The 14970-nt window shown below is 39.7% G+C and overlaps 1 protein-coding gene across 3 annotated transcripts; it reads right to left on the minus strand.

Moving 5' to 3' along the window:
* Window positions 1-653: 653 nt before the first annotated feature.
* Window positions 654-14625, minus strand: LOC130922697 (trans-1,2-dihydrobenzene-1,2-diol dehydrogenase-like). Of its 3 annotated transcripts, XM_057848860.1 has the most exons (8): window positions 14493-14625; window positions 10752-10863; window positions 10491-10654; window positions 10095-10347; window positions 6121-6245; window positions 5829-5979; window positions 1232-1343; window positions 654-1008 (listed from the first exon to the last, which is right to left on the minus strand). In XM_057848860.1, the coding sequence occupies exons 1-7, from the start codon at window positions 14580-14582 to the stop codon at window positions 1234-1236; spliced, it is 1005 nt and encodes a 334-aa protein (XP_057704843.1). In that variant the 5' UTR covers window positions 14583-14625; the 3' UTR covers window positions 654-1008; window positions 1232-1233. The 3 variants fall into 3 exon arrangements, with proteins under 3 accessions (XP_057704843.1, XP_057704046.1, XP_057705597.1); XM_057848063.1 differs by having other exon boundaries at window positions 656-1343; XM_057849614.1 differs by lacking the exons at window positions 654-1008; window positions 1232-1343 and adding an exon at window positions 4239-5066.
* Between the last annotated feature and the right edge of the window lie 345 nt (window positions 14626-14970).

Genomic DNA, 14970 nt, shown 5'->3' on the forward strand with positions numbered 1-14970 from the left:
CCCAGCATTTCAAAGGTTCAATATTCAATACCAGTGTTAGAGTATATCGGCGTTTCCAACTGTGTTATTTTTTTTCAGTAGTGAGTAATCAAATGAATTACTTTTCCCATCTTTGCAACACTGTTACCATTACTGAGGATGTGAAGGGGCGTGTAACTACAATGTCTGATTCTGTCACCACTTCCTGGGAGAGAGAAGAGCAGGAGGAAGGAAGGGGTTGGTAACGCCGTTGCAAACGTGACGATGACTGGCTTGGTGGCTTGGAGCTTTAGCATAGCATTCACATTCTCGTCAGCATTAGCATTTAGCGTGAAAAGCGTTATGTTAAACTCTCCAGCAACTTTTTTTTTTTTTTTTTTTTTTATACATGCAGTACATACAGAACTGTCAATTTGGCAAATGCACATCACTAACCTGAGCTGCTCTGTATTTGCTCTTACAGCGTGACAATTACCGTTTATTTGATCTGCACTCCTGTACAGTACTGAATTGAATGTTCGGTATTGAAAAAAAAAAAAAAAAAAACGAAAAACAAGTTGAAAGACTAGTAGTGCCGATCTATTTAAAAGACAACAACACCAGAATGTACTTACTGTAAGTGCTTTATTTGACAGTGCTTTCAAAAATAATCTATTACCATTTACATTGTTTCTTAAAGGTCTTATGAAATGGTGACCACTTCAAAAATTGAAAATGACTACACTAATGTAATGTCACATGTAGTTATTCCATCCAAAACAATGCATCAGGGAAAGCCCCAGGTTATTTATTTTTTTTTATTTTTTTATTTTTTATTTTTTAAATTGCAATTCTGGGTGACATCAACACCATAATTGTTGATGGTTCCTACCTTACTAGTACATGTTGACAAAATGACAGAACAGTCATATGAGAACAACAGAATAGAAAGCTCATGCATATCCTGTTAGCAGACTGCAAAAATCTGCAGCTCATTCTGGGTGTGACATCTTCTGTTTGGAGATTTTTTAGTGGGCGCGGCAAAGGCAGCTGAGAATGGACAACTAATTAGGATCAGCTTTCATAATGAAGCCTTTTCTTTCACCTTTTTATAGATTTATATCACAAATATGCTCAGCCACCATTTTAAAGTCACTTGAGCATTTCATAGCCCCTACAGAAAATATTAATTGTGGATTCTTTTCAAATGAAAATTTTATCCCCAAAATCAGGTTGCCAAAAATCACTAAACTATTCTCAAGTGCTCTTTTACCATTAGCTCGAGTCTTGGCTGTAGACCACGCCCACCTGCCGACGCACTTCGTCCTCAACTTCCGCCAGCAAAAGAGAGTCGGCGTGGGACATCACGGAACTCTCCTTTAGCCCTGCAATGGTGAAAACACAATATAGTTGCATAAATCCCAAAGCACAATTGAGCTCACCAAAATAGTAGCACCTAACACTGTCACTGTACATATTATGTACAGTATTCACTCACCGGCAACTTTATTAGGCACACACGTCCAAGTGCTCGTTAATGCAAATGTCTACGTCAGGGGTGTCCAAACTTTTTGCAAAGGGGGCCAGATTTGGCGGGGTAAAAATGTGGGGGGCCGACCTTGGCTGATGTCCTTTACGTAGAACAATATATTTAGGCAAAATTTAGCAAGCCATTCAGTGTGTCACATTTGCTTTATTATTTTTTTTATGAATAATTTCAACAATCTCGCAACGAGCCTTTGCGGCGTTCTCTTTCGACTCTCGGGCTCTTGCGAAATACTACTGCTGTGAAATTAAACTAGCTTCAGGTTGCTTCAATTTCTCGCTGCGGATCTTCCCTGTAATCTTGTCGTGCATGTCAGCATGTCTTGTTTGGTAATATCGCCTCACATTGAAATCTTTTAAAACAGCGACTGTCTCTTTGCAAATGAGGCAAGACACAGTTGTTGCGTAATTTAGTGAAGAAATAGTCCAATTTCCACCTATCCTTGAAGCGTTGGCTGTCACAGTCAACTTTTTTTTGTTGATTGTCGCCATTTTAGAAAATTGGAAGTAGAGGGTCACACGGAGTAATGTTGCTTAGCCCTTAAAGGGGAAATGTGAACTAAGGTTGGCCAACCATGTTTTTGAATAATATCAATGGCTAAACAATTATAAGCATATTTTCATTTTTTTTTTTAACGCAACCCTTCCAGAGTCTTTGTTTAACCCATAGCAACGCCCTTGACAACGAAAATGCTTTTCTTCGGCAATCTTCGGAAATTACGTCACACCGGGAAGTGCGAGGGAAGTCCGCCATAGAACAGTATTGTTTGTTGCATTGCTTCTCGGTAAGATGCCACAGCGGTGTGTGGCGATGTTTTGTTCTCACTCAAACGAAAAGTTCTATGAGTGGCCAAAGGATAGCAGGGCACGTAAATGGACATCTTTCGTTCGCACGAAGCGAATGAATTTCATGCCATCATCGAGTAGTGTTCTCTGCTGCAAACACTTCAAAGATGCCTGCTTCCTTAACCGGTCTGCTTATGATCAAGGATTTGCAAAAAAGTAAGTGTGATTTTTGGATAGATGACTGATGACTTTGTCAAAGCAGAGCTGCCAACTGTTGTGGAATGAACAGTATAAGCTAGCGACGTTAGCCGAGGCTATCCCCGATCATAGTTGTTGTTGCGTTCGCTAGGTTAAGCATGTTTAAATTGTGCGTCATCTACGATCTTGTCCGAAAGGGTTAATCCACTGTCAATCGGGAAAGGGGTGTGGATGTGCACATAAGCGGGTCGGTGTCGCGGTAATTCACGGTCACGTTGCAGTAAAAGACACACATCGCCGGTGAGTTTGTGCACATTTATTTGTGTTTGTATTATGTATTTCTACCTTCATGCTTCAAGCATTGCATTGCATTTGAACGGTTCGCCGTTTCTTTCACGGTGATCGCTTGATAGCCTTCTAGTTTGTGTTTCGCCACTTCGCGAGAGCCGCTGACAGGTGACAAGTGTTGCATTTAATGTCTGGCAGCGAATCAGCGAGCGCCCAGGCCACGCAGTGAATCATGGGAAATGTAGTCTCGGGACAACACTGAAGTGGTGCTTTGTAATCTGTTCGCTTGTGTGAAAAAACTACATTTCCTCACGCCATTAGACGCCACTTTGTTTTCTTATTGTTGCCACAATAAATTGGAGAAAGCCATCGGCGACTGTGATATAGTGGATATTATTTAGTTGTAATACGGGAGTTCACCAGTAGAGTGTACGCATGTCATTTAGATGTGTTATTGTTTGTGTCTTACTCCTTCACTAAAAGAGAAAAGTTGTTGTTCAGAGACACTTGGCAAGACGTTGAGTAAAGTTGTAAAAGCCAATAAAGGTGTCGTGTGGGTCACTCGGTCAAGATATAACAACGGCTCATCTCCTTCTTTCCCCCCAACATTTTTATATTATTATTTTATATGCACGAGAGCTGCCGGATCTGCCAAAATGAACATGAAGTCTGATTATTATTTTTTTTAACAATGTCATCAGATAGACAAAAACATAAAATTATGTGCAAATTTCTGCATCTTCAAATCATGAAAATAATAACAGCCTATATCTTACCAATGTTGTAATCTCGATGGATCTTGTATCCATTCCATGTCAGGAAGTCTAGGCACATTGTTTGCATCCTGATTAGCGTCTGGCTAATAACATAAAATTCCAATCTCCCCTTCTTCCTCCAACTCTTCAAAAACTCGGATCTCCTCCCTTGCGACGATCTATCGCTTATATCGCTGTTTGAATCATTGTTTGAAGAGCTTTGTATGGCAGCCGTATGTATGGAGGTGCCATCGCGTTCCCGGTGTGACGTATCACTTCCGGGTTCGTCCCCTTTCAGGCTCGAACTTCGGAAACGCGATTATTTTGTCAAATATACATATAAATTATTTTTTCATGCTTTATTTGTTGGACAATGTTTAATTACTTTACTTGTGACCCTATTTGGCATGTGAAGAAATTACTTCACATTACTGCTTTAAATACTTGCAACATGAAGCAATTATCAGAGAATCCCAAAATTTGAAAAATAAGGTCCTAATTAAACCTTTTTTTCACATTTTTGAAAAGTCAAAATGAATATGTGTAATAAGCGCTCTAATATCTATAACCCATGCTAAATCATGTTTTTTTTTTCTTATGGAACCTGCAGATGCATGTGTTGACTTACATCCATCATTTTTTTTTCCAAAAAGAAATGTCAAAATTCTAAATTAGTCTGAAAATCATGAAATTTTAGGTGTATCAAATGTGATACATTTGGCAATAAGGTGTTAAAGTGCTGCTGCCTTTTAGTGGGTAAATGAGGAGCAGCATTTCGTGTGTAAGCTACTTCATATGCTGGTTGCAGTACTGCTGACCAATTTATTAAGTCTGTGTGTGGGCCAGATGTTATTGATTTTATGACAGAGGCTGGGGGCCGGATGAAATTTGACCACGGGCCGCATTTGGCCCCTGGGCCGGACTTTGGACATGTCTGGTCTACGTAATCAGTTGGCCTGCACAATACATTGTTTGCACATCGCCATCATAATGTGCGCATGCGCAATAGTCACAGAACGTGCCTTTTTTTTTTTTTTTTTTTAAATAATGTAAACTTTTGTTTTTCTTCATAAAAGCATCAATTGTGCAGAGACATGGCTTTCTGGATTCCTTTTATATTCACCAATATTAACCATTCACAGATAGACCCCCTTAGCCTGGATTAAAGCCTGGATTAAACGTTATTGTATGAATACTAGCGATGTCCCGATTGCATATACGTATTTGCACCAGAGTCAGAGTCACTTGATTTTGAGAATCTGCCAATACTGAGTCCTGCTCCGATACCCCACGACAGTGTGGACCACAGCACGTCTACTGTACATCATTTTATTACACTCATCAAGTGTCCTTTCCATTTTATCCATATGTGATGACTGTCAATCTTCCCCGTGTTTTATTCCAACACGTTGTCGAGGACAGGAATGTGTCTGATGGCTAGAAATCCGAGCAGTTCTTGAATGCGACACAACCAGCTTCTTCATCTCCAAGCGAAACACCCGTCGCTTCAAAACAAGTCGATGGATTTTTGTTCGCCTTCGTGAAAACACAGAGAAATAGGCATCTTTTTTGAGAAAAACTACTAAGGTAAATAAGGAAGCCCTCAAAGCCAGTTACCTTGTTGCTAAATCCAAAAAGTCCCACACTGTGGCAGAGATATTAATACTACCTGCCTGCAAGCCATTCTCAACGAGATGCTTGGTCCTGATGTGGTTAAAGACATTGCTAAAGTCCCTTTGTCTGATAATTCTGAGCTTTTCAAGCCTAACTGCTATAAAAAAATAAAATAAAATAAAAACAGATTGAGAGCTGTTGACTAAGATTCCTGCCAGGATATCGGCTTTATGTTCATCTAAACAGGTTCAAGTTTCACACTGACTAAGTATAAACATTGAGAAATTATTTTATAATTAAATATACTGTACAGAAAGTAATTTTGTAACGTTTTTGGTTTGTGATGTGCTGCGTTTTTTCCGATGTAAAAATGTGCCGTGACTCAGAAAAGGTTGAAAAACACTGAAATAGAGGACTTCCCTTGTGTGGAAAAAAACTAGAACTATAAGGCGGGGCGTGCTAACCATTCAAATGTCTATTGAAATACTAACAAGGTTTATAATATAATAAAGTAACCGGTGAGTGTATTTTGTTGGAGATGAGTAAAAGCACTAGTACAGTACATTGTTGTGTTCTGCCAGATGTTCACTTTGATAAGTGTCTTTTCGGGCAAAAGGACAGAGTTCATATCAGTTAAAATTTAAAAATGATTGCATCAACTGAAGCAGGAGTTTATCATGATACCTTTGAGCAAACACTGTCGCACTGCCTCCGCTTCATAGCGCATTCCTGTACTGTTGAGAAAATTGAGGGGCAAGTGGGGTTCCGGCACAGGATAATGACTCTCCTTTCCCTTGACAACCATTTCGGTGGGGCACCACATGTGAGCAGGGATCTAAGAAACATAAGTAAACATCATTTTCATACCACAAAAGTTGGTCACCATCAGCAATTAACTTGTTTTTCCAGTTTGAATGCTTAAAACAAAATAGACCTGTTGCTTGTAAAGTGCAGTTCTGGCAATGGTGAAACCTACCCTGATGTTACCTTTGGTCCCCACAATGACAGCGTCGTTGTCGAGCTCCAGTCCCGAAGAGGTCGTGATCACGGCCATCCGGCCTTTGGAAAACATGAGAGTGACCACCACCGTTTCATCCACTCCTGGAAACAAACACACCTCAATTGGAAAATTGGCAGAAAACTCAAGTCAAACTAATTTGTGCTAATGTTAGATCAGCATCAAAGGTTGTCCTTGGCTTTTTTGTGAAAAGCACGACTTGACCGTTTTCCATGGCAGAGACCCTGAGCCAACCACTTTTAAAGATGCTGTCCCACAGGTACAGTGGGGCAAATAAGTATTTAGTCAGTCACTAATTGTGAAAGTTCTCCCATTTGAAAATATTAGAGAGGCCTGTAATTGTCAACATGGGTAAACCTCAACTATGAGAGACAGAATGTGGAAAAAAACAGAAAATCACATTGTTTGATTTTTAAAGAATTTATTTGAAAATCATGGTGGAAAGTAAATATTTGGTCAATAACAACAGTTCATCTCAATACTTTGTTATGTACCCTTTGTTGGCAATAACAGAGGCCAAACGTTTTCTGTAACTCTTCACAAGCTTTTCACACACTGTTGCTGGTATTTTGGCCCATTCGTCCATGCAGATCTCCTCTAGAGCAGTGATGTTTTGGGGCTGTCGTTGGGAAACACGGACTTTCAACTCCCTCCACAGATTTTGTATGGGGTTGAGATCTGGAGACTGGCTAGGCCACTCCAGGACCTTGAAATGCTTCTTACGAAGCCACTCCTTTGTTGCCCTGGCTGTGTGTTTTGGATCATTGTCATGCTGAAAGACCCAGCCACGTCTCATCTTCAATGCCCTTGCTGATGGAAGGAGATTTTCACTCAAAATCCTTCGATACATGGCCCCATTCATTCTTTCCTTTACATAGATCAGTCGTCCTGGTCCCTTTGCAGAAAAACAGCCCCAAAGCATGATGTTTCCATCCCCATGCTTCACAGTGGGTATGGTGTTCATCGGATGCAATTCAGTATTCTTTCTCCTCCAAACACGAGAACCTGTGTTTCTACCAAAAAGCTCTATTTTGGTTTCATCTGACCATAACACATTCTCCCAGTCCTCTTCTGGATCATCCAAATGCTCTCTAGCGAACTGCAGACGGGCCTGGTCGTGTACTGGCTTCAGCAGGGGGACACGTCTGGCAGTGCAGGATTTGAGTCCCTGGCAGCGCATTGTGTTACTGATAGTAGCCTTTGTTAATTTGGTCCGAGCTCTCTGTAGGTCGTTCACTAGGTCCCCCCGTGTAGTTCTGGGATTTTTGCTTTTGTTATCATTTTGACACCACGGGGTGAGATCTTGCATGGAGCCCCAGATCGAGGGAGATTATCAGTGGTCTTGTATGTCTTCCATTTTCTAATAATTGCTCCCACAGTTGATTTCTTAACACCAAGCATTTTACCTATTGCAGATTCGGTCTTCCCAGCCTGGTGCAGGTCTACAATTTTGTCTCTGCTGTCCTTCTACAGCTCTTTGGCCATAGTGGAGTTTGGAGTGTGACTGACTGAGCTTGTGGACAAGTGTCTTTTATACCGATAATGAGTTAAAACAGGTGCCATTAATACAGGTAACGTGTGGAGCCTCGTTAGACCTCATTAGAAGAAGTTAAACCTCTTTGACAGCCACAAATCTGCTTGTTTGTAGGTGACCAAATACTTATTTTCCACTCTTAATTTGGAAATAAATTCTTTAAAAATCCAACAACGGGATTTTCTGTTTTTGTTTTCCACATTCTGTCTCTCATGGTTGAGGTTTACCCATGTTGACAATTACATGCCTCTCTAATCTTTTACAGTTGGAGAACTTGCACAATTGGTGGTTGACTAAATACTTATTTGCCCCACTGCACAGGTGACATTATAACCTGTGGCCAGTTATTTACATTAAGCAACAGTTCATGGAGCTGTCGTTAAACATTTTGGTTTTTTATATTCGGTTCAGGTCACTTGTGTTCCATTTTGGTTATGTTTGCATTTCTATGCATTTTTTCTCATAAGATAAATTACTTTTACCATCATAGCGGTCCGTACTTAACCCAGAGGGCAGTGCACGAGTAGTTTGCAGGCATGACAAATGGCATCATTGGAAATGCAAGCGAGAAAACTGAGCAAGAAAATCCTCTCACCTCACTATGTTCTACTGTTTGGGAACACTTTGGCTTCCCTGTTCAAATTACCAATGGACAAAGGCAGGCGGATAAATCCAAAGTTGTCTGTCGACATTGTTCCAGAGATCGTGTACGCTACAGGAAACACGTCTCAACTTGAAACTGCACCACATGACCATGTATGTTGAATCTACACGAAAAAATCAGCTGGATATTGTCACTGCAACCAGATCTGTGCATTCTCCAAAAAACGTACGTAAGTTAATCTATTGATCCTAAATTTAAACCTAAATAGTTACATTTGTTATGTTCAGGCTGTTGCTGCTAAGAGTTCAAGATTTACAGTTTTGCTTGTTTCTTTATAATTGAATTAAGATTTTATAATCGTTAGAATTTAAAGGGAACTTTGGACTTAAAGACTTGTAGGCTCTAACAAGCCACAATTGTTCTCTTTTACTAAAATATGTTAATAGAAACAAAATATTGCTATTGATTTAAAAATCTATAATGGTTAGTACATGTTTTGGCCTACAGAGGGCACCATGTTTTATGCGCGCAATGGGCGCTCGGGGTAATGACGTAGTTTGTCACTGTCACTAGACGCACACTACCAATGTTCTGCAATTCCTTCTTACACGGCGAGACGTCCAATGCATGCGCAAATCGGTTAAAAGCGGCGAGTACTCACGATTTGTGCCTTTATTGAGTCTTTTATTACCTTTTCATTGCCTCAAAATACTTTTTGCATGTGTTCCTCTCTTACTTTTAAGGACTGTGCTTTCTTGTGGATTTAAAGCAGATTGTTGATCTGTTGACTACATTCGTCACGTAGCTTATTTAAACCACCCTTATTTGATATTACAACGTTTAAGTATTTTCTTAAGGCATCTTTAGTATGTTCTGTCTGTACGCAGCTAAACAAAACAAGCTGAAAGCGCACGGTAGTACTTTGAGTGTCAAATTCGCCTCTTGTAGCACGTTTCGTCGGTGTAGCATATTTTGTCAGAACATCGTTTTTTTTTTCTACTCTTGTTACGTTTCATCCCGTCTTTCCTGTTCAATTTGCTTTTACTGCTCATTTAGTGAAATATCGACAGTGCTGTCATGCTCTTTAATGTTCCTCTCGGGTTCAAATTGATAAGGCTGAACAGATGACATGTTTATGTCGCTTGAGTCATACTCTGGAAGCCCGGCAGCGTAACCCAGTGACGTCACCACCCTGCGACGTCAGAAACAATGGGGACCTATTAGTTTAGCTAATTTTACAAATTGTATAAAAACATCAAGAGGGTTTTAATATCAAAATATTTAACTCATAATAACGTTTACCTTTTAAGAACTACAAGTATTCCAATCCGCGGTTCCCTTTAATAATTTGGTTAATATAGTTTTACTGTATCGTGTTAGAATTTAATAATTTATTGGTTAATATGGTTTTATCTTAGAAACTCAGTCTATTTTATTTGAAATTTCAGCCAAACGCGTTGCTTTTAATCGATTATACAAGTTCTTTTGTTTACTTTTCTTTTTTGTGAATAAAAGCCTAAAGTAATTTTTTTCTGCCTTTTTTTTTGTAAAGAAAATTAACTGAACCAAGCACTTCAAGAAACTGAACCGAACCGAAATGACATTTTAAGGTAAAGTTACAACCCTAATTGACAAAATGATTGCTTTTTAAAAACAATTTTAAGGACTGACTGCTAAATTCAAGCAATATCACATGAGACTTGTTTTCTTATGAATACTGTAAAATGTCAATGTGCCAGAGTAAAGCCAAATGTACCTGTATGCTTTATAATCATCTGACATCCTCATACATACCAGTCTCTGTACAGACCCCCGTGGCAGTGATGCTTTCTGGCGTTTCCCCGCCATACACCATGATGGCAAACTGCAGCGGGTAAATGCCGAGGTCCAGTGTGGTTCCCGCGCCCAGCTCCTTGTTCATCGATCTTGACAAGTGCATGAGGGATAGGCCGAACTCGGCCCTCACCATTTTCACCTCGCCTACCTCGCCCTGAGCAAGCAGCCTCCGGATCTCCACCGAAGCCGGAAAGAATCGACTCCAAACTGCCTTGATTAGATAAATGTTTGATTTGAGTGACTTTTCTTAAGAACAGCTTAGTTCATACCCATTTCAACAAATATAAATGGTAAAATGGTACTGTTTACGTTTCAAATTTTAGATGGTACAACATGCATGAAGAGCACAATCACCTCCATGAGGAAGACGTCATTCCTCTTTGCCGATGCCAAGATTTCCTTCACCTCCTTGGCGTTCATGGCCAGAGGTTTCTCACATAAGACATTTTTTTTTGCATCCATGAAGAGCAAGCAGGCCTTCAAGTGGTACGGGTGGATCACGCCGATGTAAACCACATCTAGAAAATTACACAGAGGTATAATCAACTCTTTTACCATTTGGATGATAGGTTGGTAGTATCCATTTGACCCACTCGGCCCTCGTTGCTAACAAACCGATGTTTGGATCTTGGGCCAATTCGTCATAGCTGCCATATGTTACAGGGATGCTGTGCTTTTTACCAAACTCTTGCGCACGCTCCAGGTTACGAGCAGCCACAGCCACAACCTGTTAAAATAATTGAATGAATATTGATTATTAGAACTTCTGTACTCTTCAATAAGTGTTGAGAGTTCCTTTTGCGGAGAGAAATATGCTGACAGGCTACCAAATCGTTGACATTTTTAAAATGTTTTTAGTCAACTCCTTCTCGTAGTTACATATCCCTTTATATATATATATACATATTAGGGCTGTCAAAATTATCGCGTTAACACGCGATAATTAATTTTTTAAATTAATAACGTTAAAATATTTACGCAATTAACGCACATGTCCCGCTCAGACAGTATTCTGTCTTTTGGTAAGTTTTACAGCAAGGTTTTTTGTGCTGTCTAACAGCGAACTCTTGTGGTCGCTTTGCGACATGGTTTATTGCTTTCTTGCCAGTTCAATATGGCTGCACGACGTCTCGGGCTGACGCCTACGTTGTAATGTTGTGCTTATATGATCCTTGGACAAGATTTGTCCGTAAGTATGGTTGTTGTAAAGAATGTACATATTATGTTAGTAAGCGAAATGTTATATTTTTTGTATGAGACGCTTTTTGTTTATGTTTAGTGAACCTGTATAGCGTGCTAAGCTAACGTTGTTGCTAATGCAATGCTTGTGTACTTTTTTTTTGTAGTTTCACTACGGTCTAAAGAGGACAGTGGTTTGAGGCCATTTTATTAATAAATCAGATGAAAAAGGAAGAAGTCTGATTGTTAATGCGTCGTTCACTAGCTGTCTAGCTTTGGAAAAAGTAGACACTTCGGAGTGAGGACAGCATAGACAGATTTAAATGACAGTAGAGTGAAATGCCCACTACAGTCCTTATGTACCGTATGTTGAATGTATATATCCATCTTGTGTCTTATCTTTCCATTCCAACAAATTATTTTACAGAAGATATATATAATTTACAGAAAAATATGGCATATTTTATAGATGGTTTGAATTGCGATTAATTGCGATTAATTGCAATTAATTACGATTAATTAATTTTTAAGCTGTGATTAACTCAATTAAAAATTTTAATCGTTTGACAGCCCTAATATATATATATGTATACACACTAGTACAGGGGTGGCCAACCCTGGTCCTCGAGAGCCGCAATCCAGCTTGTTTTCCATGTCTCCCTCCTTGAACACACCTGAATCAAATGATCAGCTCATCAGCAAGCTCTGCAGTTACCTGATAACAATCCTGATAATTTGATTCAGGTGTGTTGGAGGAGGGAGACATGGAAAACAAGCTGGATTGCGGCTCTCGAGGACCAGGGTTGGCCACCCCTGCACTAGTATATATAAATATAGTAACCCTGTTGCGATATGCAATAATTCCATTTATTGCACGGTAAATAAAAATGAACGCGGTAATTTTCCCGCTGCGATTTATCGCCTTGTGTCCACGTGCTTGCGCGCGCGCGGCAGATATGCTGTTCAAAGTTCGGCTTCCTTGTTACCAACTATGCAATATGCTGCGACGAGGACTCATGGCTTAAATACACCGGGCGTGAGGGGGAAAGTCACAAAGTGATTTATGATGCAGCAGATCTGGAAGCTGCAAGGTGTCCTATTATGTGTGTTTTTCTGGCAATGACACACGGTGTGCTGACAAATTTGTTTGTATTAACACACGGCGCTAACAACACTTCCTTAATCTGTGGCTCTCAGTAGACTCTCACTCCCGCATTATATGAACAAAACAACATCACCGTAGCGTGCACTTCAGTGTGCCTCGGAAAATGCCATAGCAGAAGCTATGAGGATGGACGGGGAGTTTTTATGCAAGTTGTGTAATTTAAAACAGTAATTTAATAGTGTCGCAAACTCATTGTTAAAGCAAAAAAAAAAATTGATTCATTCAAATCAAGTCCATTTCTCTCCCTCTCTTTGCTTCTCTGATGAGTACAGACTCTGTGTGTTTGTCTTTGTTTTGAATGCCACATTATGACAGGACAGAGATGGCCCCGCAGCCGTGCGCACCTGGTATGTTTTGCCTTTTTTGATGTACTGCGGGGAATCCAGTCAACACAGAGCCGTGCCAGACCCGGACCGAAGATGCATCTTCGTGCTGACAACTTTGTTTTTTATTAACAAACGGCGCTAACAACACTTCCTCAACCTGTGGCTTTCGGCAGGCTGTGTCTGTGTCTCTCACTTCCGCGTCACATGAACAAAACAACATCACTGATGCGTGCGCTTCAGGGTGCCTCGGAAAACATCCAATCAGAATATTACAAATGGAACGGCATAGCAGAAGCTATGAAGGGGAAAGTTTTCATTTGCCTAAATGCTTAAGTTATTAAGCGCAATTTTATTTTATTTTTTCTTGAAAAAGACATTTTATTTATTCTGTGTTTCTGTGCTGTACCAATATTGTGTCTTTTACTTAAAAGAGGCATGGTCTATTGTTTTTAGTGATTTCTTAAAAAGTATTTTTGAATTTAAGAGTAAACATTTATCGCGTTTAAATGGGTGTACTTGATCTATTTATATATACTGTATTCTCACTGTCTTATTGTAAATTGGTTTAATTTTTGGGGGGGGAGCGCAATAATATCGCATATCGCAATAATTTATGAGATAAATTATCGCCTACTAAAATTTGTTCTCGCGACAGGCCTAATATATAGCAACTTTGTTCAAATTAAAGCGCAACAACAACTAAGACTCAATTTCTGTGTTTGGTTATTTAGGGACTCATTGCTTAGTTTTTGCAACGTTATTGCTCATAGAGATCTTATATGGCGAGATGTCTAAAGGCGGCATAAGTAACAGGCAGCCATCTTGCAACGGAGTACTACTCCGTGAGGGACTTGACCGACCAAATTATTATTATTATTATTATTATTATTTTTTTTTTAATACATCTTTTTATTTGAGCTTTTGGATACATGGACATGATTTAATAGTTCTAAGCCAAATCAAAAATAACATTTTCGATTAGTCTTTTTCATGGCCCATTTGGTACAAGTGGGGGGGGGGAAATCACAACCTCTTTGAACCAACTGTTATATGATGGGGGGAATGCATGACCGACCAAATTCTTGATGGCTTTGCAAACAATTTAGTCTATAATAAACCGTGACAATGTGGCTATGATTCCGGCTGGACTGGGAAAAACAATATGCAGCAAAATGATTTTACTAAAATCAGAGCATCTCTGACATATTCTATCAACGACTTTGTTTGAAAACTGGTTGAAAATTAAGTAATCTGTAGCTATTTAAAAGCACACGCGCCGTTGTAATTGTTAGGCCCCGCTGCAAAATGGCCGCCGAGTGACGACGGCTATTCTTAAATGCTTGTAGCGTATATCACCCATCTAGGCTTATATATGTGATATCTATGAGTACATTCGTTAAAGAAGTAGGCTGTTTACACGACATCAGCTATCAGTTTTCTAAATGCAATAATACCACATTACCAAAGCAGAAACAACATTTGTGTCCTCAGTGTGCACTTTGAAGAGTAAATAAGTAGTTGGAAGCAAGAGAACACGGCAAATAAACAAGCGGCTGTGCTTTTGAGCTTTGGACTGATCTGTCGACCCTGTGCAAACGTTCATCGGAATCTTGGATAAAGCAGTCACGAGGCGTAAACGTATTTTGATAGAAGCGTGGGGTTCACCGATTGCATTTGTTCTGCTACCTGGTGGTCTTCAGATGGAAGAGTTTTCAGGGCTACCGTGAAGTCATTGCTGATTTTGCCTGCGCTGCAGATTCCCCATCTGGTTGCCATGTTTGGAGGTCACAATGGTTGCAATAGCAGCATTATATCAATAGATGGTGGCATAGCATTACGTATCAGCATATAGTGATAATAAAAATCAAAATTCATAAATTTCAACTGAATTGAAACACAAATGCACTGGTTACCGTCCCCAATCTCAATTTAAATGTTAATTTCGCCCATAGTATTCCTTTCATTGACAACAATAGGACTCCAATCCAGTTCATTTAAACTTGGAGCGTTGGCTGTGAATGCTCCTCTTTCAGTGCCATTGAAAGCGCCAGGAGTCCAATTAATTTTGACTGTTTGGGTTGACAGCAGTTTTGTTTTTTTGTAACGATGACGATAACGAAAGCATTTAGTCAACAAACACTTTTTACATGACAATGACAAGACG

Source organism: Corythoichthys intestinalis, chromosome 1 (assembly GCF_030265065.1).
Source record: "Corythoichthys intestinalis isolate RoL2023-P3 chromosome 1, ASM3026506v1, whole genome shotgun sequence".
Classification (NCBI taxonomy): Eukaryota; Metazoa; Chordata; class Actinopteri; order Syngnathiformes; family Syngnathidae; genus Corythoichthys; species Corythoichthys intestinalis.

Bases quoted from the DNA above. Each gene is read 5' to 3' on its own strand.
- LOC130922697 (XM_057848860.1), bottom strand. From the start codon at position 14,582: ATGGCAACCAGATGGGGAATCTGCAGCGCAGGCAAAATCAGCAATGAC. The intron at 10,655-10,751 runs GTTTGTTAGCAA...GTAATTTTCTAG, and splicing joins GGCCCAAGATCCAAACATCG to ATGTGGTTTACATCGGCGTG. The intron at 6,246-10,094 runs GTATGTATGAGG...GTTTGTTTCCAG, and splicing joins GGGGGTCTGTACAGAGACTG to GAGTGGATGAAACGGTGGTG.